Below are 22,027 nucleotides of genomic sequence, written 5' to 3' on the forward strand. Positions count from 1 at the left end.
CCATCCATCCACCCACGTTTATTCAGATGTTTACTGAGCTCCTTCTTCAGGCCAAACACTGCAAAGTCGCAGAGAATACAGAAATTAACCAGACACAATCCCCGCCTTCAAAGAGCCCGTCTAGAGGGGATGTTAAGAAACAGCCACAACACAATGGGATAAATGCTCTGACGGAGGAGCCTGGGGCCAGGGGAGCTCAGGCTAACTGCATTGAGGAGGTCACTTCCGAGCCAAGTCTGCAAGGAGAATGGCAGTCCCCGAGCCGAGTCTGCAAGGAGAATGGCAGTCTTCAGGAGAACAGCATGGCACATGCTGAAGCCACAAGAAGGCAGATTCAGGGAAGCGCAAGCCCCCCCGTGGGGCCAGGGCACAAGCACATGGATGAGCTGGAGCGGGGCAGGTGCAGCTCAAAGGGTGGGCAGAGGCCAGATCAGGCCAGGCCTCCAATGCCATTCCAAGGAGGCTATGCTTCATCTGCTAGGAAAAGACAACCATGGAAGGTTCTAAGGAAGATCAGACCATCGTAACCAGACTGGTCCTTCAGAGAGGCTCCTGGACTGCATCTTGGAGAATGCGTACTAGAATATGGGAGACTCGAGGCTGGTGCAGACCAGGCATGATCAGAGAGAGGGCCAGGAGACAAAGTGGCGAGGGCCACGGGGAAAAGGGCTCGTGCTCCCATGGCGCAATCACAGCTGCCTCAGCACAAGGTGTGGGGCTATCTGTCTGTCCAGGTCCATCTTCCTCACTAGGCATCAAGGTGGGCACCCCCCAATCCCTGCTTCCATAGAAGAACCCTGCGGTCCTCTTTACTTGACCCCGCTGGGGTGTCTGCCTTCCCCGCTTGGATTTCTGCCTGGAGACGGTGTAAGCACAGTGTCACAGCCACAGAAATGCTAGTGACATAAGCCAGGGCTGGCAGAGTCATCTGTTCCCTGGACAGACATTGACAGAGCACCTTCGGCACGTCAGATGTTTTGCAAGGAGCTGGGAACACCGCACTGAATGAGACAGACCTGGTCCCTGCCTTCACAGAGCCTTCTGGAAGGTGGGGAAGACAAACGTGAAACGCAAGTCAACAGGAACCGCAGCCTGTCACAAGCACCATGAAGGAAAGGGGTCATGAGAACGACGGACAGAGAAAACAGAAGCCAGGGGTGGCAGCGAAGGCCTCTCTGAGGAAGGCACATGAGCTTAAGCAACATTCAGGCCAAGGGTGCAAAGCACGGGCCAGGAGCCCGAGGCAGCAGAGCTTGCAGCATGGCTCAAGGGAAGTGGGCAAGGACAGAACAAGTTAAGACCAGGCTGGAGATTGCATGCAAGGACTAAATTAGGCACGGCCTTCAGACATCTTAAGGATCTGGAGGCCTTAACCCAAATGGTAAGGAAACCAGGAACTGTTTTAGGCAGAGGCTAAAAGATCATTCCAGCTGCAAAGCAAAGAATGAGCTGTAGGGGAGGTGAATGGACGCTGGAGCAGCAGAGGCGGAGAGGTAACTGGCTTGGCTGGACCATGATGGAGGAGACGGAGGGAGGAAGGGTTGGTTAAGGCCCTCAGTGGAGGTATTGTGGCAGAATGCAACAGCTAGATCTGCGGAGTCAGTAAACCAGAGCTCGGATACCAGCTGTGTAATCTTGGGCAAATCACTTGCCCTCTCTGAGTCTCCATGGGGATGGCCACTTGCCTGGCAGGACTGGTGGAAGGGCCTATGGAGGGTCCTGTGAGCACCACATGTATTGTGTGGTCCTTTGCCTCCCCCGGCACAGGGCCAGCATTCTCAGTGGGCGCAAATGACTTCACTGAGGCAAGAGCTGCATCCTAGAAGCCACAACCGCATTCCGTGTTTCTGCACTGCAGATTTGGGCTTCTGATCAAGACAAACAGAACACGGGCTTGAATCTCAGGAGAGAGCTTTCTTGTCTCAGTGAAACGCTCACCCCCGGGGATACAGCAGAGAACCGGGCAGGGGCCAGCAGACCCGCTTCCTCGACCTAGCGTGGCCACAGCAGGTCAAGCAGCCTTGGCCAACCCTTCCCCTTCTCTCTGGGCCTCAGTTTCCACATCTGTAAAATGAGAGGGGACTGTGCTCAGCAATCTGAGGGCCCTTCTCCACCACCACCTTTATTCTTTGGGTTCAACACAAATGAAGATGAGTTAACACATGTGAAATGATGTGCCCGGCCCGGCCTCCCTGTCAGTACAGACAGTGGGCTCTGTGAACAGGGACCCCCGAGTACACACCCGCTAATGGGGAGCACTCCCCTCGGGGGTACCAGGCGGCGGCCAGTGCCCAGCTCACCCCCAGGTAACAAGCGGCACAGACTCCCAACCATGCCAAATAAAACCAAGGCACGCGAGGCTCACTGTGTGGGACGCTTGCTAAGACTTTATTAACGCCCCGGAGGGCAGGGTTAGGAAAGCAACAGGAGGGAGACCCCGCGACGCGAAGCGAGTGCTCAGAGCTCTGCAGACACAAAGATGAAAAGCTTGGCCACAAAGGAGCTGACGGTGCCGTGGCGATAGAGATCCATCTTGACGGTCAGGAGCAAGTCCCTGGGCTCGGGGACAGGCTTGGTGAGGGCCACCACCCCGCTGTGGGGGCTCACCTTCCGGGTGGTGAAAAAGCCCTCCTCATTGCCGCCGGTGATGGCCAGCTGCATGCTGTCCCCGGGGACAGCACTGGAGGGGCCCATGCGGAAAACCACCGCGGGCGCTTGGATGTTGGTGGGGAAAGAGAGGTGGTAGTAGGTTATTCTCAGAGGCAGCTTGGAGCACTCCCGATTCTCATGGCAAGGCAAGCGCTCACAGCGGCTGCAAGAAAAGTGGGCAGAGAGACAAGAAGAGGGTTAGGGCCGGTCCAGCAAGCGGAGAAACGGCAGAGCGCAGGGATGCGGGGCTGGTAGGCGGGGCCTCCCGCCGCCCCTCTGGCTGATTCAGCCAACACGAAGGGCGCCCCTCACTCACCTGCGGGAGGTGCCGTGGACCTCCAGGCTGCTGATTCAGGCACTAGCCTCTTCCAACACCGTCTGGGGCACTGGGTGGCTGGGAGACCAAGGGCTGTGCCCGGAGTGAGGTGCGTCCCCTCCTCACTGGCAGAGCCCCACCCCACGGGCACTCCACAGGCACACCTTTGCCCTTCCCAGGCCCTCACCCAGGCAGTGGCCAGGGCTACACAGGGATCTTGGGTGGGTCTCGGAGGTGACCCGTGAAATGACTATGTCTGCCACTAGCAAACAGAGCTGCTGCCGTTTACCAAGTGCTCAGCTATTCCTCACCACATACTCTCTAGTGTGATCACTGCCACCACACCATGACAGTGGCTTCGGTAATATTTTTCACATGAAGACACTGAGGCTTAGACAGAATGTGGCCTTCCCACTTCCCAAGGTCACAAAGTGAGTGAGGGAGCCATATCTATGCTCAGCCAGTGAGGTCGGCTCCCAGTTTCCTGTCACTAAGCCCTTGTGTTCCAGGCCAGTACCTCTGGGTCCACAGGGCCAGTTCAGGGCTTGGATTGGAAATGGGGACAGATCCCAACTTCCTGTAATAGAAGCAGAGACAGGTCCTAACTTTCTGGGTGGAGACAGGGGTGGGTCCTAACTTCCTGCAGTGGAGACGGGTCCTGTGATGGTTAATACAGAGCGTCAACTTGATTGAATTGAAGGATACAAAGTATTGATCCTGGGTTTGTCTGTGAAGGTGTTGCCAAAAGACAGTTACATTTGAGTCAGTGGGCTGGGAAAGGCAGACCCACCCTCAATCTGGGTGGGCACCAACTAATCAGCTACCAGTACAGCTACAGCATAAGCAGGCAGAAAAATGTGAAAAGAGAGACTGGCCTAGCCTCCCAGCCTACATCTTTCTCCCGTGCTGGATGCTTCCCGCCCTTGAACATCAGACTCCAAGTTCTTCAGTTTTGGGACTCGGACTGGCTCTCCTTGCTCCTCAGCCTTCAGATGGTCTATTGTGGGACCTTGTGATCGTGTGAGTTAATGCTTAATAAACTCCCCTTTATATATACGTATTCCATTAGTTCCATCCCTCTAGAGAACCCTAACTACCACAGATTTGGGTACCAGGAGTGGTTCTAGAGGAACAGAATATTAAAGATGGAGTTCTTTCATTGGTTTTGGGGTTTCTGGAGTTGGCTGGTTAATAATTAGACCCAAAAATGCTAAGGACTCTACTTCTAATAGTATGGAGAACACTGATAGTCCTTGGCATGAACTGTTTAGAAAGTTACGCAAAATAAATGCATTTGAAACTCCTGATTCATCGCTCATGAGAGGCAAGTTTAGTGACTCTATACATAATACCTTTGATCATATGTGGAGAACCAAGGAACATAATGAAGCTAGTTGTTTGCTCCTAAGTTCAGTGGACAAAGTGATGAAGGAAAATGATGAACTCAGGGATTCTATCTCCCAGCTTCAGAAGCAGATACTGAGCTTCAAATCTGCTAAGATTGCCCTGAGTGAGAGTCTTATCTCCCGTAGAGGAAGAGCTGAAATTGTGGGAAAACAGACACCAGCTCTTATCATGCGAGTGGCTGATCTGCAATGAAAGATGCATGCACAGCCTCGCCAGGTGTCTACTGTTAAAGTGAGGGCACTGATTGGAAAAGAATGGAACTCTGCGACTTGGAATGGGGACGTGTGGGAGGAGCCTGATGAAGCTAGGGACACTGAGTTTGTAGACTCTGATGAATGTTTTTTGTCAGAAGAAACAGCTTAACAGCTTCCCCATCCCCAGTAGTGGCAACATCCCCTCCCCTACCTGTCAGCCTTTCCACCTTTGTCTGAGGAGATAAACCCCGCTGCCTGAGGCAACAGTGATGGCCTCCTGTGAGGCAGTTGCCAGGGAAGATAATGTTGATTCTCCTCAGGAGCCACCCCTAACACCCCTGTTTGCCTCTAGACCTATAGCTAGACTAAAGTCCTGGCAGGCCCCTAGAGATGAGGTTGAGAGTGTGACCCATGAGGCAGTGAGCTACACTCAAAAAAGAACTGCTTGAGTTTTCTAATTTATAGAAACAAAAATCTGGAGAACAAGCATGAGAATGGATAGTAAGGGTGTTGGAGAATGGTGAAAGGAACATAGCATTGGCTCAGGCTGAATTTACTGATTTAGGCCCACTAAGCAGGGCCTCTGCATTTAATGTTGCAACTCAGGGAGTTTAAAAAGGTTCTAACAGTTTATTTGCTTGTTTAGCTGAAATATGGATGAAGAGATGGCCCACTGTGAGCGAGATGGAAATGCCTGGCCTTCCTTGGTTTAATGTAGAGGAAGGGATCCAAAGACTTAGGGAGATTGGGATGGTGGAGTGGATTAGTCACTTTAGACCTACTCATCCAAGCTGGGAGGGTCCAGAAGATATACCCTTGACCAATGCCTTTCAAAATAGATTTGTGAAGGCAGCACCTGCATCTTTGAAGAGCCCTGTAATTGCTCTTCTTAGTATGTCAGATCTAACAGTGGGAACCGCAGTCACTCAACTACAAAATTTAAATACAATGGAAATAATTGGATCCTGAGGTGGCAGTGGCCAAGTGGTAGCACTCAACCATCAAAGGCAAGGTGGGTGTAGCTACTGTAATGGACAGCAGAGGCAAAGTGGCAATTGGAATAGTCTGACTCATGTAGAGCTCTGGCATTGGCTAATTAATCACAGTGTTTCTAGAAGTGAAATTGATAGGAAGCTGACTGCATTCCTACTTGATTTGTATAAGCAGAAAACTTCTAGGTCACATGGACAAAAGACTAATTTGAATTATAAAAACAGAGAATCATGGCCCCTCAATCAATTTCCAGACTTGAACCAGTTTACAGACCCAGAACCCCTTAAATGAAGGGGAGGCTGAGTCCCCTTGAGGAAGGACCCCACTACATTACCGACAATTTATGCAGTGAATCTTTCTCCCATCTTTCCCCAAAGAGACCTCCGGCCTTTTACCAGAGTAACTGTGCACTGGGGAAAGGGAAATGATCAGACATTTAGGGAAATACTGGACAGTCTCTGAGCTGACGTTGATTCCAGGGGACTCAAAACGTCATCGTGGCCCTCCAGTTAAATAGGGGCTTAAGGAGGTCAGATAATTAATGGAGTTTTAGCTCAGGTCTGACTTACAGTGGGTCCAGTGCGTCCCTGGACCCATCCTGTGGTCATTTCCCCAGTGCCAGAATGCACAATGGGCACAGACATACTTAGCAGCTGGCAGAACCCCCACACTGGCCCCCTGACTGGTAGGGTGAGGGCTTTTATGGTTGGAAAGGCCTAATGGAAGCCATGAGAGCTACCTCTACCTAGAAAAACAGTAAATCAAAAACAATATCACATCCCTGGAGGGACTGAGGAGATTAGTGTCACCATCAAAAACTTGAAAGACTCAGGGGTGCTGTGATTCCCACCACATCCCCATTCAACTCTCCCATTTGGCCTGTGCAGAAGACAGATGGATCTTGGTGAATGGCAGTGGATTATCGTTAAGCTTAACCAAGTGGTGACTCCAATTGCAGCTGCTATACCAGATGTGGTTTCCTTGCTTGAGCAAATTACCACATCTCTTAGTACCTGGTATGCAGCCACTGACTTGGCAAATGCGTTTTTCTCCATTCCTGTTCCAAGGCCCACCAGAAGCAATTTGTCTTCAGCTGGCAAGACCAGCAATATACCTTCACTGTCGTACCTCAGGGGTGTATCAACTCTCTGGCTTTGTGTCATAATCTTATTCATGTCATAATCTTATTCAGAGAGACCTTGATCGCATTTTGCTTCTGCAAGATATCACGCTGGTCCATTAAAATTGGTGGCATTATGCTGATTGGTTCCAGTGAGTGAGAAGTAGCAAACACACTGGACTTACTGGTGAGACATTGGCATGCCAGAGGATGAAAAATAAATCCGATAATAAAATTCAGGGACCTTCTACCTCAGTAAAATTTCTAAGGGTCCAGTGGTTTGGGGCCTGTTGAGATATTCCTTCTAAGGTGAAGGATAAGTTGCTGCATTTGGCCCCCACTACAACCAAGACACAACGCCTAGTGAGCCTATTTTGATTTTGGAGGCAACACATTCCTCATTTGAGTATTACTCCAGCCCATTTATCAAGTGACCTGAAAGGCTGCCAGTTTTGAGTGGGGTCCAGAACAGGAGAAGGCTCTGCAACAGGTCCAGGCTGCTGTGCAAGCTGCTCTGCCACTTGGGCCATATGATCCAGCAGATCCAATGTTGCTTGAGGTGTCAGTGGCAGGCAAGGATGCTGTCTGCAGCCTTTGGCAGTCCCCCATAGGTGAATCACAGTGGAGGTCTCTAGGCTTTCAGAGCAAGGCCCTGTCACCTTCTGCAGATAACTACTCTCCGTTCGAGAGACAGCTCTTGGCCTGTTACTGGGCCTTGGTGGAAACTGAATGTTTGACTCTGGGTCATCAAGTCACCATGTGACCTGAACTGCCCATCATGAACTGGGTGCTTTCTACCCATCTAGCCATAAAGTTGGTCATGCACAGCAGCATTCCATCATGAAATGGAAGTGGTATATATGTGATCGGGCTTGAGCAGGTCTTGAAGGCACAAGTTAAGTTACATGAGGAAGTGGCTCAAATGCCCATGGTCTCCACTCCTGCCAACTTGCCTTCTGTCCTCCATCCTGCACAGGTGGCCTCATGCAGAGTTCCCAATGATCAGCTGACAGAGGAAGGGAAGTCTAGGGCCTGGTTCACAGATGGTTCTGCACGATATGCTTGCACCACTCAAAAGTGTACAGCTGCAGCACTACAGCGCCTTTCTAGGACATCCCTGAAGGACAGTGGCAAAGGGAAATCTTTCCAGTGGGCAGAACTTCAAGCAATGCACCTGGTTGTGCACTTTGCGTGGAAGGAGAAATGAGCACATGTGCGATTATATACTGATTCATGGGCTGTGGCCAATGGTTTGGCTGGATGGTCAGAGACTTGGAAGAAGCATGATTGGAAAATTGGTGACAACAAAATTTGGGGAAGAGGTATGTGGATAGACCTCTTTTGAGTCAAAAACTGTGAAGATATTTGTATCACATGAGAGTGCTCACCATATCACTTAAAAGTGCTCAGCAGAGGAGGATTTTAATAAGCAAGTGGACAGGATGATTCGTTCTGTGGACACCACTCAGCCTCTTTCCCCAGCCACCCCTGTCATTGCCCAGTGGGCCCATGAACGAAGTAGCCATGGTGGCAGGGATGGAGGTTATGCATGGGGCTCAGCAACATGGACTTCCACTCACCAAGGCTGACCTGGATATGGCCACTGCTGAGGGCCCAATCTGCTAGCAGCAGAGACCAACACTGAGCCCTCGATATGGCACCATTCCTCGAGGTGATCAGCCAGCTACCTGGTGGCAGGTTGATTTTATTGGACCTCTTCCATCATGGAAAGGGCAGAGGTTTGTCCTCACTAGAATACATACTTACTCTGGATATGGGTTTGCCTATCCTGCACACAATGCTTCTGCCAAGACTATCATCCGTGGGTTCACGGAATACAAGCACTCACTTTACGGCTAAAGAGGTACGGCAGTGGGCTCATGCTCACAGAATTCACTGGTTTTACCATGTTGCCCATTGTCTTGAAACAGCAGATTGACAGAATGGTGGAATGGCCTTTTGAAGTCACAATTACAATGCCAACTAGGTGACAGTACTTTGCAGGGCTGAGGCAAAGTTCTCCAGAAGGCCATGTATGCTCTGAATCAGCATCCAATATATGACACTGTTTCTTCCATAGCCAGGATTCACGGGTCCAGGAATCCAAGGGTGGAAATGAAAGTGGTACCACTCATCATCACCCCTAGTGATCCACTAGCAAAATTTTTTCTTCCTATTCCTGCAACATTACGTTCTGCTGGCCTAGAGGTCTTAGTTTCAGAGGTCTTAGCTGCCACCAGGAGACACAACAATGATTCCATTAAACTGGAAGTTAAGATTGCCACCTGGACACTTTGGGCTCCTCCTACCTTTAAGTCAACAGGTTAAGAAGGGAGTTACAGTGTTGGCTGGGGTGACTGACTCAGACTATCAAGATGAAATCAGTCTACTACTCCATAATGAAGATAAGTTAGAGGATGCATGGAACACAGGAGATCCATTAGGGCATCTCTTAGTATTACCATGCCCTGTGATTAAGGTTAATGGGAAACTACAATAGCCCAATCCAGGCAGGACTACAAATGACCCAGACCCTTCAGGAATGAAGGTCTGGGTCACTCCACCAGGAAAAAAACCGCGATATGCCAAGGTGCTTGCTGAAGGCAAAGGAATACAGAATGGGTAGTAGAAGAAGGTAGTCATCAATACCAGCTAAGACCCATGTGACCAGTTGCAGAAACGAGGGCTGTAATTGTCATGAGTATTTCTTCCTTCTTTTGTTAAAAGCATGGCCAGGCGCTGTGGCTCACGCCTGTGATCCCAGCACTTTGGGAGGCCAAGGTGGGCGGATCACTTCAGGTCAGGAGCTCGAGACCAGCCTGACCAACATGGTGAAACCCTGTCTCTAATAAAAACAGAAAAATTAGCTAGGTGTGGTGGCACACACCTGTAATCTCAGCTACTCAGGAGGCTGAGGCAGGAGAATCACTTGAACTTGGGAGGCGGAGGTTGTAGTGAGACAAAATCACACCACGACACTTTAGCCTAGGCAACAGAGGGAGACTCTGTCTCAACAAACAAATAAACAAAATGTTTGTGCGTGTATACACTTGTACTAACAAAAATGTCTTCATTTTATTTCCTTTCTCCTTTATCAAGTGACATAAGATTTACTGAATTCACATCAGCATTTAAATATCGTTAACTTTATATAACAGTATTTAGGTTGGGGATTGGTGAGTTTCTGGTTGTACGAAGGATAGTTGTGTTATGTTAGGCATAATTATGATTTTATTATTGTCTTTATTTGAAGATTATATATGATCTCAGGAGATGTGCATGGGTTCAAGTTGACAAGGGGTGGACTTGTGATGGTTAATACTGAGTGTCAACTTGATTGGACTGAAGGATACAAAGTATTGATCCTAGGTGTTTCTGTGAGGGTGTTGCCAAAAAAGATTCACATTTGAGTCAGTGGGCTGGGAAAGGCAGATCCATCCTTAATCTGGGTGGCCACCAACTAATCAGCTACCAGCACGACTACAGCATAAGCAGGCAGAAAACCGTGAAAAGAGAGACTGGCCTAGCCTCCCAGCCTACATCTTTCTCCCATGCTGGATGCTTCTTGCCCTCAAACATCGGACTCATTTCTCTTCATTTTTGGGACTCAGACTGCTCTCCTTGCTCCCAGCCTGGAGATGGCCTATTGTGGGACCTTGTGATCATGTGAGTTAGCACTTAATAAACTCCCCTTTGTATATATAATGGAATATACATATATATGTATATATATACACACTATATATATACACACACACACACACACTAGGAGTTTCTGGGCTGGTTCCTTCTGGACAAAGAACAGGGCCTGGGGCACCTGCTATGTGCTTAGCAAATGACTAATACACATATAATACATATATATATATGTATATTCCATTAGTTCTGTCCCTCTAGAGAACCCTAAATAATACAGGTCCGAACTTCTTGTGGTAGAGACAGAGACGGGTCCCAACCTCCTGCGATAGAGACGGGGACAGGTCCCAACCTCCTGGGGTGGAGATGGGGATGGGTCCTAACTTCCTGCGGTGGAGACGGGGACGGGTCCTAACTTCCTGTATAGGGTGAGCACAGATTCCAACTTCCTGTTACAGATTCTAACTTCCTGTGACAGGATGGAGATAGGTATTATCTTCCTGCTACAGGATAGGAACAAGTTCTAATTTCTTGTCACAAGATGGGACAGGGGTTTCCTGTGTCCTGAACTCCTGGCCCATCACACTCTGAAGGTGGCTGCCTTAAGAAGCAGGGCCCAGGTGCAGAGCCCCAGAGGACCTGGCCCAGGTGCTCCAGGAAGTCCCGCCATCTGGGCTGTGTCTGGATTCTGCAGTCAGGAGCATCCTCTCGTCCTGGCTTTCCATCACATCTCCCTTTTGGCTTTTTAAGTTTCCGTGTCTCGTGCTGGGTTACTTGGACTTGCTTGAGGCATTTATTGAGACTGTCTCCTTTCACCTCCTCTTTCCAGGTTTGTCGGGACTGACAGGAGGCCTTGCATTTACTTGGCTAATGACCATTCCAAGCTCTTAGAAAGGACTGGCCTGGGAGTCAGGGGCACTGAAGGGGGAGTCCTGCCTGGGAGGGGCCCAAAGCAGAGGCAGGAAAGAAGGTGGGCACGGGTGCTGCTGGTGGCAGCCTGCCCCAGAGATGCCCAGGTCCAGGCCAAACAGGAGTGCTCCAGGTGATCTGAGAGCTCTTCCCCAAGGGGGGCCTCTGAGGAGCTGCGACCGAAGCGTCCGTGAACTGGGGGAGGAGCATGGGACCCATGAACTGTGCTTCCGGTTGCAGGTGAACCGCACTCACTCCCGCCACTGTCTCCCATCGTCCTCCCGCTCTACTGGCGGGAAGACAGATGTCCAGTGAGGATGCAGAACTTGCTCATGGCTCCATGGTGTGTAGTAAGGGGCAGGCTTGGCTTTCAAAGTCAGCCTGTCTTACTTCAAAGCTTTTACACACACAGTGTACACGCACAGGCACACACACACACACACACACGCACGCGCACACACACCAGCAGCTTTGGGACTAGCCTGGATAGGGCTGGTCAGCAGGTGGCGCTAGAGTCGCCCTGGTGGGATTTCAGCTTCCCTGCGTCTCTCAGCAGGGCCGGCACTAATCAGGGGTGGGGTTTTGTTTCGCCAGAGGGAAGCGTTCACCCAGCATGCCGGAGGAAAGCAATGGGAGGTGTGCGTGATGTTCTGGTGCAGCTCACGCCGTCATCACACACAGCGAGCTGGTCACTCCTCCCTGGAGGCTCCCCCTCCAACCCCACACAGTCATTCCTCAGAGCACCCCAAAACCTTCTCTACACTAGGAGTTTCTGGGCTGGCTCCTTCTGGACAAAGAACAGGGCCTGGGGCACCTGCTATGTGCTTAGCAAATGACTAATGCACAAAAATAAACACGTCCTTGATTTTCCTGGTTAAGTCCTGGCTTCAATGATCCTACTTCGCTCTACTCAAACTTAATAAAACACCAGAAACATAACTATCTGGCAAACTGCCTGTCACACTGGGAACAGCCCAAAAATCCCTTTTAGCCAGTGTTCGAGGTCAGGGATGGGCTGTCATCACTGAATCTATTACAGAGCTGGGCACAGGCGAGCCCGTCCCGTCCCCGCCTGCCATGCAGGCCCTGGTTTCCAGACATGTCCCCTCAGCAGGCCACACATCCTGGGCCATGTCATGTGTTAGAGAACAATGTGCTCCAACTTGCCAGTTCAACATATTTGACCCTAACACCCCAAGCTCTGTGGAGATGATCCTAAGCCACCACGCACCAGAGAGAAAAGGCCCTCTAGGCCCCCTCCTTCTCCTGGGAGGCACAGCAGTTCTGGCCACCCCAGGTGCTTGTGGACATCCCTGCCGGAATTTTCGTGACTTTCACATGCTCATCGTCTGGGAGACAAGCCCCAGAACTGGCCAAGGCAGGGGGGCCATCGACGGCTCTATCTCCGCCACCGTCACCGTGTTACACCCTCAGGCCCACAGCTGTTCACTCACGTCCCATTCCCAAGAAGCGGCAACCAAGGCCACCCGGCTTTGCTCCAGCTTTCTAGACCACAGGTCATCAGGGGCCAGCCCCACTGAGGGGATAAAGAGGATGTGTCCGGCCCCATCAAAGGCTGTGGGACAGCTTTGCACACTTCCTCCTGCGGGCAGGAGGGAATTGTACGGGGAGGACTGTAACAGCTTGGTCCTGTCCACAAGGCCGAGCCCTGTGGTTTGCGGCCCAGCTTCCTGGGTCATGCTCCAGTTACCAGCCCTCGGCCGCCGGGATGTTCCCCAGATGGAAGCCGTGTGACTGGAGAGAGAGAGAAAGCCGCAGAAGCGGACTCTGCAGTCCTGTCTGTTAAGGCTCCCGAGTGAGGCAGTCTTGCTGAGTTGTTAACCACAGAAGCGCTGGCCACAGATCCCTCCTCAATATGGCTCTTTTGGATTTTAAAAATTGCTTTCTGAAGTTTAGATGAAAAAACGCTTTAAGAAGTTTGGGTTTTTGATGAGCAGGAAAAGGGGCTGTAAAAGACAAAACTCCAGTCTGAGGGGTTAGCAGTGCTGAGAGGCCGTGGCCCCTCCTTGCTATCAACCCTGGGAGTCCAAAGGCTGGAACAAGCCAGGCGCCCAGCAGGTCAGTCCCTTACTGCACAGCACACAGGGCCCAGGTTTCAGGCTGAACTCCCCATTTCACCACGCGTGTCCATACTCCCGCCCCTTCTGCCTGATTCGATTCCCCTTCCACCTTCATGCCGGCATGGCCCACTCCAGACAGCCCCCTGCCCACCCTCACACCCAGCCAGGTCGGGGCCCCTCCTCCCTCTTAGCGCATGCTCCAAAGGCCGAGCCAGTGCGGGGACAAAGGCCTTTGTGGGCTCACTGTCTACCCAGGTGCCTGCACACAGTAGGTCCAGGAAGAAATGACTTTCTCCAGCACTGAGGGGTGGCAGAGGCTTCCACAGCCAACATGAGGGGTGGAGCTGGGTTCTGCCGATTTCAGCCATGACCTTAGCAGACATGGCCAACCTGCCCACCCTCGGGCTTAGAAGGCGCCAGGGCCCCTGTGCAGGGCAGCCTCCTCCTCATCAAAAGGTGGTTTCATGACTGTGTGCAAGCTAGAAATCGAGGTCACAACCACAGCCAGCCTCCTGGAATCCTCAAGCCCAGGCACTGACAAAGGCTGGGGAGAGAGTGAACTTACAATGACAGACGGCTGCACAGCCTCCAGCTGAGGCCATGGAACTTTCTTAATGGCTCAGAGAAGCACTGTCACTGCCTGCCAGGCTGTTGCATAACCATGAGCTCTTCAGGATGCTACAGACTTGCAAACCCAGTTTTGGGGCAGCTTTTTCCTAACCCAAGCTCAGGAAGGAAACAAGATGTTGGGTTTTCAAGCAGACAGAAACCCATGCTGGGAAACAGCAGATCAGGCAAGCGGCCGGGCCAGCCAACGGGCCATCCCAATGCCAGGAAGAATATGGAGGGCTGCCAGGGACAACGGGGCCGCTCGGTGACCCAGAAGTCTTGCTATGCCATGAGCCAGGGCAGCTGCCCCTCGGGTCAGGCGGTGAACACTACCACTGACCCTCAGGTGGTGGGGGCAGCTGGCCAAGAACCCAAGGCAGGCTGAAGGTCAAGAGGCCAAGGCCTGGGAAACGGCTGGCTGCCTGCACTGCACACTAAGAGTGCTGGAGGAGGTCACAAGTCCACAGTCCTGAGATCTGTCCCAGCGTGGAGCTTTTCCTGAAGCAACTGACAGTAGCACTAAATGAGACTTGACGAATACAATTAGGGGTAAGGGGGATAGGAAGCGGGAACCGTGGTCTCAAGTGGACGCCGTGATGGCCTAGGAGTGAGTGAGCTTACAAAGACATAGGGGCACGCAGCCCCCCGTTTAGGATCTGGAATCTTTGATGCTGTTCCCACACAGTCACCAGGCTGGACGAATTCTGGCTTTCAGGGAGGCACCTAACAACAATGTCCAACAAGTCACATCGGCTCCCTGACTTTGGACTGACATGGAGACACTGTTACCTACGCATCTGAGTCAGAGCACGTTCTGACATCTGCATGTTACAGATGAGAAAACCGAGGCCCAGAGCCCAAGGCTCCACCCTAGGAAAACAGAGGGCTGTGGTTTCTGCCTGGTTCTGTGCACAGCCTTGGCCTGAAAGCATGACTATAGACCCCAGATTCATTTGCAGTTACTCCTTTGACTTTCTGAGACCAGTGTCACTAGCATTTAGAGGCTTGAGGGCCAGGGATCAGGTGAGTGCCCTGTGTCCCTCATGGGAGGACACTGAGGTCACAGCCTGATAACCCATCCACCCGGGAGCTGGGTCACCAGGAAGGCCAACACAGACAGACGATGGCATGGTCCAGATGACTTACGTGGCTGCGGAGCGGCGATAGTTCTCAGGGCACTCGAAGACCAGGCAGCGGAAGCCACCCTGGATGTTGAAGCAGGTCTCATTGATGGAGCAGTTGTGGATGCCAGTCACACACTCATCAATGTCTGCAAGAGACCCCCACAGCAGCACAATGAAGGCAGAGGCTGCAGGAGCCATCCCCATCTGGACACGGAGGAGCCCAGGCCTCCCATCAACTAGGGTTAGGGGTGGCGATCAGGCCATCCATGCCCTCCACTGGCTGATCTTCAGAGCAGTGTCCTGTGCCAGTTCTTAAATGTATAGGATATTTACATTTATAGAGTGTTAACTTATCATTTGCAATCCATGGAGGGAGTGTGACAATGGTAAAAGTAAACACTGCATGACGGGTCCTGGGAGTGCCTCGCAAGGCAGGATAACTCACTGAATCCTCCTAAGAACTCAATGAGGCAGATACTGTTATGATCCTCATTTTATGAGGAGCTCACAGAGCTTTAGAGACCTGCCTGAGGTTACATATTTTATAAATGTCAGAGCCGAGCTTTGAACCCAGGCGGGCTGGTGCCAGAGTCCATGCACTAACCACCCAGGGCCTCTCTGCGGCTCCCAAGGCACAGCACCCTTACCTGAGGTGTGACTCAACCTCTTAGGAGAAAAGGGCAGGAGCTGCTAGCTCCACACAACAATGAGAAAAACAGGCTTCGAGAGATCATACGTCTTGCCCTGTGTGTTGGGGTTGGTGGCTGTTCAGGGGGTACTGGAACCACCAGGACTGGGACTCCTGAGATGGGGCCTGGGGCACCACACCGAGAGGCCCCTGGAGATGGGTGAGCAGCCCAATTCCCACAGACTCTGGAGCAGCCAAACAGCGGGGCTCAGGGGCTGTCACCAACCCTGGGAGACGTCCATTAAGAGGTGCCAAATGCCTGAGCATCGGTGGCAAAGACGACACTCCCCAGCCTCAAAGGCCCGGCTCAGGAATGTGTTTATGCTGAGTCTGGGCGGGACCCCAGGCTGCGGTGAGGGAGCCTGGCCAGGAGAAAAGTCATTTGCTCCGTCAGAAATGCAGACACAACCGGACTCAGGCCCGGGGCAAGCAGAGGGGGCCTCCCAGGAAACACCACAGCTCCTGTCTGCCTTTCATCAAAGTCACCCACCTTCCTCATGACCAGAAGCTACATCTGTGGGACCCAGGAGGCTTCCGGAGCCCCAGGATCCACAGCCCTGTGTGGGGCTCCCGAGGCACTGGCTGGACAGCCCCACCTCCATGACTCAGCTTCTGGGCCCAGCGTGTACACTGGGGATCGTGCACTCACAAACACCCACTCGGCACCCGCTGTCAGTGACTGAATGGATGGTCGTCGGATGGCTTTGGGTGGCACACACAGCCCCCTAGAGCGTTCATAGAAATGGGGGCTGAATGCAGAACCAATGCCACTGGCCCCCATCACTTAGTCCATGCTGGAGCTGACCCACAGTCATGAGTGTCCCTGGGCCATCCCACACCAGGCCACACCATCCCCTGGCCTGGACTGCTTCCTCCCTGGTGGGCATCTTCCTAAAGAACTCTGTTCCAGCCCTTTAGGGGCTGGTGAGGAGAGCGTAGGAGGGCTCAGTGTTCCTGCCGGATGCAGCCGTCATGGGGCTCAGATAACCCAGAGGACAAGTATGCTGGGGCCTGGGTGTGGGAGACCAGGGTGCTGCGGACCCCAGGACACCCCTTGGATGGTGGGAGGGCCTCCTTTTCCTGAATGCATCTGTGCTGTGGCCCTTGGGTTGGGGAAGTACAGCCCCCGAGCCCGGCCTCAGCCCCACCACACTGCAGAGCCCCAAGCACAGCATGAGGGACCCCAGGGCATTCTGCCTGCTCACCTTGGCAGTTGCGGCCGTTGGGGGCCAGCCTGTAGCCGGACGAGGGGCAGCTGCACTGGAAGCTCCCAGGGATGTTGATGCAGCGGTAGGAGCAGATGTGGCCCCCGGTGGGCAGGGCACACTCGTCGATGTCTGCAACGGCAAAGCCCACCTCAGCCTCAGTGTCCTGGCACCTGGCCATGGCTGCTGGCCACGCTACATTGCCCTGGGGGCTGCACTGGGGCCCGGGAGGGCAGCAGCACAGGACAAGCTGAAGATAGGAAGCCTTAGAGACCATCACGCTCAGAGAGGCGATGGGACTAGCCTAGGGTCACCCAGCAAGTTCATGGTGTGAAGTATGCATGTAGCGGGCAGGGGGAAACATGGACCGAAGTTCAACAATAAGAAACACAGCTCAGCTGGCGCACTGGCTCATGCCTGGAATCCCAACACTTTGGGAGGCTGAGGCAGGAGGATTACTTGAGCCCAGGAGTTCGAGACCAGCCTCGGCAACAAAGTGAGACCCTGTCTCTACAAAAAATCAAAAAAATTAGCCAAGCATACTGGTGCATGCCTGTGGGCCCAGCTACTCAAGGAGGCAGAGCTGGGAGGATTGCTTGATCCCAGGAGATGGAGGCTGCAGTGAGCTGTATTTGTACCACTGCCCTCCAACCTGAGTGACAGAGCTGTCTCTGTCTCAAAAACAAACAAGCAAACAAAATATACACACACCTTACACAGGAAAACGGTAATCATCATAATTGCCCTTAATTGCCCATAATTGCTATCATCTGGTTTAATCCTCCAATGATCTGGTGAGGCTGGAGTTAATCCTCATGTTACAGACGAAGAGTTAGAGCTCTGAGTCAGGGATATAGGTGGTCCGTGAGACCTCCCCTACCTCTCAGCCATGCACCACCACCAAGCTCTGAGATGTGCAGCCCAAGGTCCCAGGGCACATTGCGATCACCACCATGCACATTATTAAAGAACAAGTCAGGAGTGGTTTGCTGCCTTCCCACCCTCATGCTTAAGGATGGGAAAAGTATATTAGAATTTCAGTTGGGGGCCGGGCACGGTGGCTCATGCCTGTAATCCCAGCAGTTTGGGAGGCTGAAGCAAGAGGATCACTTGAGCCAAGGAGTTCGAGACCAGCCTGGGCAACACGGCAAGACCCCGTCTCTAATTTTTAAAAAATAAAAAAAATCAGCCAGGCGTGGTGGTGTACGCCTATGGTCCCAACTACTTGGGAGGCTGAGGTGGGAGGATCACTTGAACCCAGGAAGCTGAGGCTGCGGTGAGCAGTGATTGCACCTTATCACTCCAGCCTGGGCAACAGAGCAATACCCTATCTCAAAAAAAAAAAAAAAAAAAATCTCAGTTGGACGGAAAACAGCAAACCACCCACTAGCCTCCAAGGGTGGACATGGAAGGTTTGCCAGGTGAAGAAATCCCAGCAGGCTCTTCCCGTGGATTTGAAAGTCAGAGGCCATGCTGCTGTGTCATGGCGGGTGTCATGGCGGATATCATGTCAAAGGCCACAGGTGGTTTTCCCCCTTAGCAAGCAGGGGCGTCCGCACCTTCACAGGTGACTCCGTCCACATCACTGAGCTGGTAGCCCCGCCGGCAGTAACACTGGTAGGAGCCGTAGACGTTGGCACACTCCTGGCTACACGGGCTGCTGCTGCACTCATTGATGTCTGAAATACAAAGCGAGGGTCACTGCTCAGAGCGACATCACATGTCCCTGCCTCCACAGCAGCCCTCAGGGTCAGTGAACAGAAAACCTCCTCTCCACCTCCCTCAGGTTAACACACTCGGAGAGGCGGAGTTCCTGGGGTGTGTGGCCGAGGGAGGGGTGTCATCACTGGTGACTCCAGACCCTCCCTCCCTGCCCCTGCCTGCTTTGACCACACCTTCTCCTGTCAGGACGGCAGCTATAGCCTCCAGCCTCAGACCCCGGAAGCCAGTCCCCACCTGGCTGCCAGAGTCCATTCTAGTCCTCAAATGGAAATCTGATCCTGTGCTCCTCACTTCACCTCCAAGATGGCATCCTACACAGATGACGGCACTCAAGGAACGCCTCGGCCATCCAGCCCATACCCCAGTACTCCTCATACTCCAATGCACAGAACTCACTGGGCCACCCAGCAACTCTGAACTACTGCTCAACTGTCCCCTTTACCTAGAGCAGAGGTCAGCGAACCACAGTCCATGGGCCAAATTCGTCCCAACACTTGTTTTTATAAATAAAGTTTTATTAGAACACAGCCAGGCCAGGCATGGTGGCTCATGCCTGTAATCCCAGTACTTTGGGAGGCCAAGGTGGGTGGATCACAAGGTCAGGGGTTCAAGACCAGCCTGGCCAGCATGGTGAAACCCCGTCTCCACTAAAAATACAAGAATTAGCTGGGCATGGTGGCACGTGCCTGTAGTCACAGCTTCTTGGGAGGCTGAGGCAGAAGAATTGCTTGAACCGGGAGGCAGAAGTTGCAGTGAGCCAAGATATACCACTGCACTCCAGCCTGGGTGACAGAGAGAGACTGTCTCAAAATAATAATAATAATAAAATAAAGAATACAGCCAGATTATTATTATTATTTTTTTTTTGAGACAGAGTCTCTGTCTGTTGCCCAGGCTTGAGTGCAGTAGCTCAATCTCAGCTCACTGCAATCTCTGCCTCTGGGAGCCTACTGTCCACTAACGTGGATACGAATTCACACAACTCTCCCACCTCAGCCTCCTGAGTAGCTAGGGGATTACAGGCGTGTGCCACCATGCCCAGCTAATTTTTGTATTTTTAGTAGACACAGGGTTTTACGATGTTGGTCATGCTGGTCTCGAACTCCTGACCTCAAGTGATCTGCCTGTGTCGGCCTCCCAAAGTGCTGGGATTACAGGTGTGAGCCACTGCGCCCTGCCACACTCATTCTTTTACTATGGTCCTCTGGCCCTTTCTCTGCTACCACAGCAGAGTTGAGCGGTTGCAACCGAGATTGTGGCTGGAAAAGCCTTAAATCTATATTATGTGGCTGTCAGAACGTCCAATAGCCTTCCAGCCCGTGTTTCATCTCGGTGGCCCCCACACACCAGACCTGGCCTCCAACTGCCCAGTGGGGTCTCTCATCCCCCACTAGAGACACTCCCCAGTGCAGGACCGAGTTCTCGCTACACACCCGGGGCAGGTGCTTAACACATCGTTAGTAAGGTCACATGGCAAGGCTGGCCAGGCCCTGGTTCTGTGTCCACAATATTGTCCACTAATGTGGATATGAATGCCAACTTTTCAGTAATTTACGAGTGACTAGAGGAAGCACAAGCCAGGAATCCCACTACTTCTACTAAATAATAATAAAGCCAGCAGCCTCCACACTGCCAGCTCTTCATCCTGCACTCAGCCCTGTGATAAGCTCTTCACATGCGTAATCTCGTTTCATCCTCACAACCCCCTATGGGGTTGGTCCTACTATGCCCATTTTACAGATGAGCACACCAAGGCCCAGAAAGACTGAGTTACTTCTTCAAGGCCATAGAAATGGCAGAAGTGAGGTTTGAACACAAGCCTGAGAGACTCAACTCGTGAATCTTGTTCCTTGTCCATACACGTTCTTGTGAACTAATCCCAGGACCCCCTCACACCGTCCATCCTCCGATTGAAGAATTATGCACACCACAACTCACCCTGGCGTATCTAACCCCTGTGACCATCTCATCACGAAGGAAAATTCTCATGGCAGAATTTTAGGACCTGCCACATTTGAGTCAGGCTACAGAAGCCGTCCTCTGGGTCAGTGCACCGCACTCAACAGGGTGTCATGGGCAATGTGGACAATTGTCGAGGGCCATCCAAAGCTCTCAGTGTCTGCTCAGCTCAGAACCTAATCCCTGCATAAGACACGACATCTGCCAAGCACCTAGTATGTGCCAGGCCTTGGGCTGACAGGCTGTTCATGTGACCTTCCCATCAGCCCAGGAGGTGTTATCTGAGAACCACAAGACTGCTGGCAAGAACAACTTTGTCCAACCCCCACATACCAAGAGACTTGACCCAACTTCAGCATGGCTGCCACTGGCCTAAGACCACGTTCCCAGGATGCAGACCCAGCCCCCGTGGCATGCCTGCCTGAGAAAGATCAATGCTGCCAAAAGAATTTTCTCTTGGTTCCAGCCCAAACCTGACTACAGGCGCTGACCTCCATTTTCCTTAGAAGCATCTACTTTAGAAAAACTTGCAAATGTAAATGGTTTCTCTGTCCCTTTGAGATGTGCAACCCAGAAGTGTCTTTCTCGAGGGCTGGGGACAAGACTGGGGAATGTCGTCATCAGGAAGGCCAGGGTGCTTCTCCCTGTCTCTATCGGAAGGGAAAGCCTAACTCCAATAAGAAGTTAGAGGCAGGCCGGGCGCGGTGGCTCACGCCTGTAATCCCAGCACTTTGGGAGGCCGAGACGGGCGGATCACGAGGTCAGGAGATCGAGACCATCCTGGCTAACACGGTGAAACCCCGTCTCTACTAAAAATACAAAAAAAAAAAAAAATGGCCGGGCGCGGTGGCTCAAGCCTGTAATCCCAGCACTTTGGGAGGCCGAGACGGGCAGATCACGAGGTCAGGAGATCGAGACCACCCCGGCCTACACGGTGAAACCCCGTCTCTACTAAAAAATACAAAAAACTAGCCGGGCGAGGTGGCAGGCGCCTGTAGTCCCAGCTACTCGGGAGGCTGAGGCAGGAGAATGGCGTAAACCCAGGAGGCAGAGCTTGCAGTGAGCTGAGATCCGGCCACTGCACTCCAGCCTGGGCGACAGAGGGAGACTCCGTCTCAAAAAAAAAAAAAAAATTAGCCGGGCATGGTGGCGGGCACCTGTAGTCCCAGCTACACGGGAGGCTGAGGCAGGAGAATGGCGTGAACCCGGGGGGCGGAGTTTGCAGTGAGCCGAGATTGCACCGCTGCACTCCAGCCTGGGCAACAGAGCAAGACTCCATCTCAAAAAAAAAAAAAAAAAGTTAGAGGTAGGTTGGGTGCGGTGGCCCATGCCTGTAATCCCAGCACTTTGAGAGGCTGAGGCAGGTGGATTACGTGAGGTCAGGAGTTCGAGACTAGCCTGGCCAACATGGTAAA

General features: G+C 52.3%; 1 protein-coding gene across 2 annotated transcripts in view; it reads right to left on the minus strand.

Annotated features, from left to right (window-relative positions):
- The window catches only part of FBLN1 (fibulin 1), a 98,393-nt gene that overhangs the window by 33,965 nt on the left and 42,401 nt on the right, over window positions 1-22,027 (minus strand). Inside the window, exons 12-15 of one of the 2 annotated variants that reach the window (XM_031656194.1) lie at window positions 18,491-18,610; window positions 16,932-17,063; window positions 15,061-15,184; window positions 2,362-2,812 (exon numbers count right to left, since the gene is read on the minus strand). In XM_031656194.1, coding sequence (XP_031512054.1) covers window positions 2,458-2,812; window positions 15,061-15,184; window positions 16,932-17,063; window positions 18,491-18,610 — 731 coding nt within the window. In that variant the 3' untranslated portion in view covers window positions 2,362-2,457. Of the gene's footprint in view, window positions 1-2,361; window positions 2,813-15,060; window positions 15,185-16,931; window positions 17,064-18,490; window positions 18,611-22,027 lie in introns of those variants that run through there. The other variant, XM_031656193.1, reaches the window with a different exon arrangement.

This window comes from Papio anubis, chromosome 16, assembly GCF_008728515.1.
Source record: "Papio anubis isolate 15944 chromosome 16, Panubis1.0, whole genome shotgun sequence".
Classification (NCBI taxonomy): domain Eukaryota; kingdom Metazoa; phylum Chordata; class Mammalia; order Primates; family Cercopithecidae; genus Papio; species Papio anubis.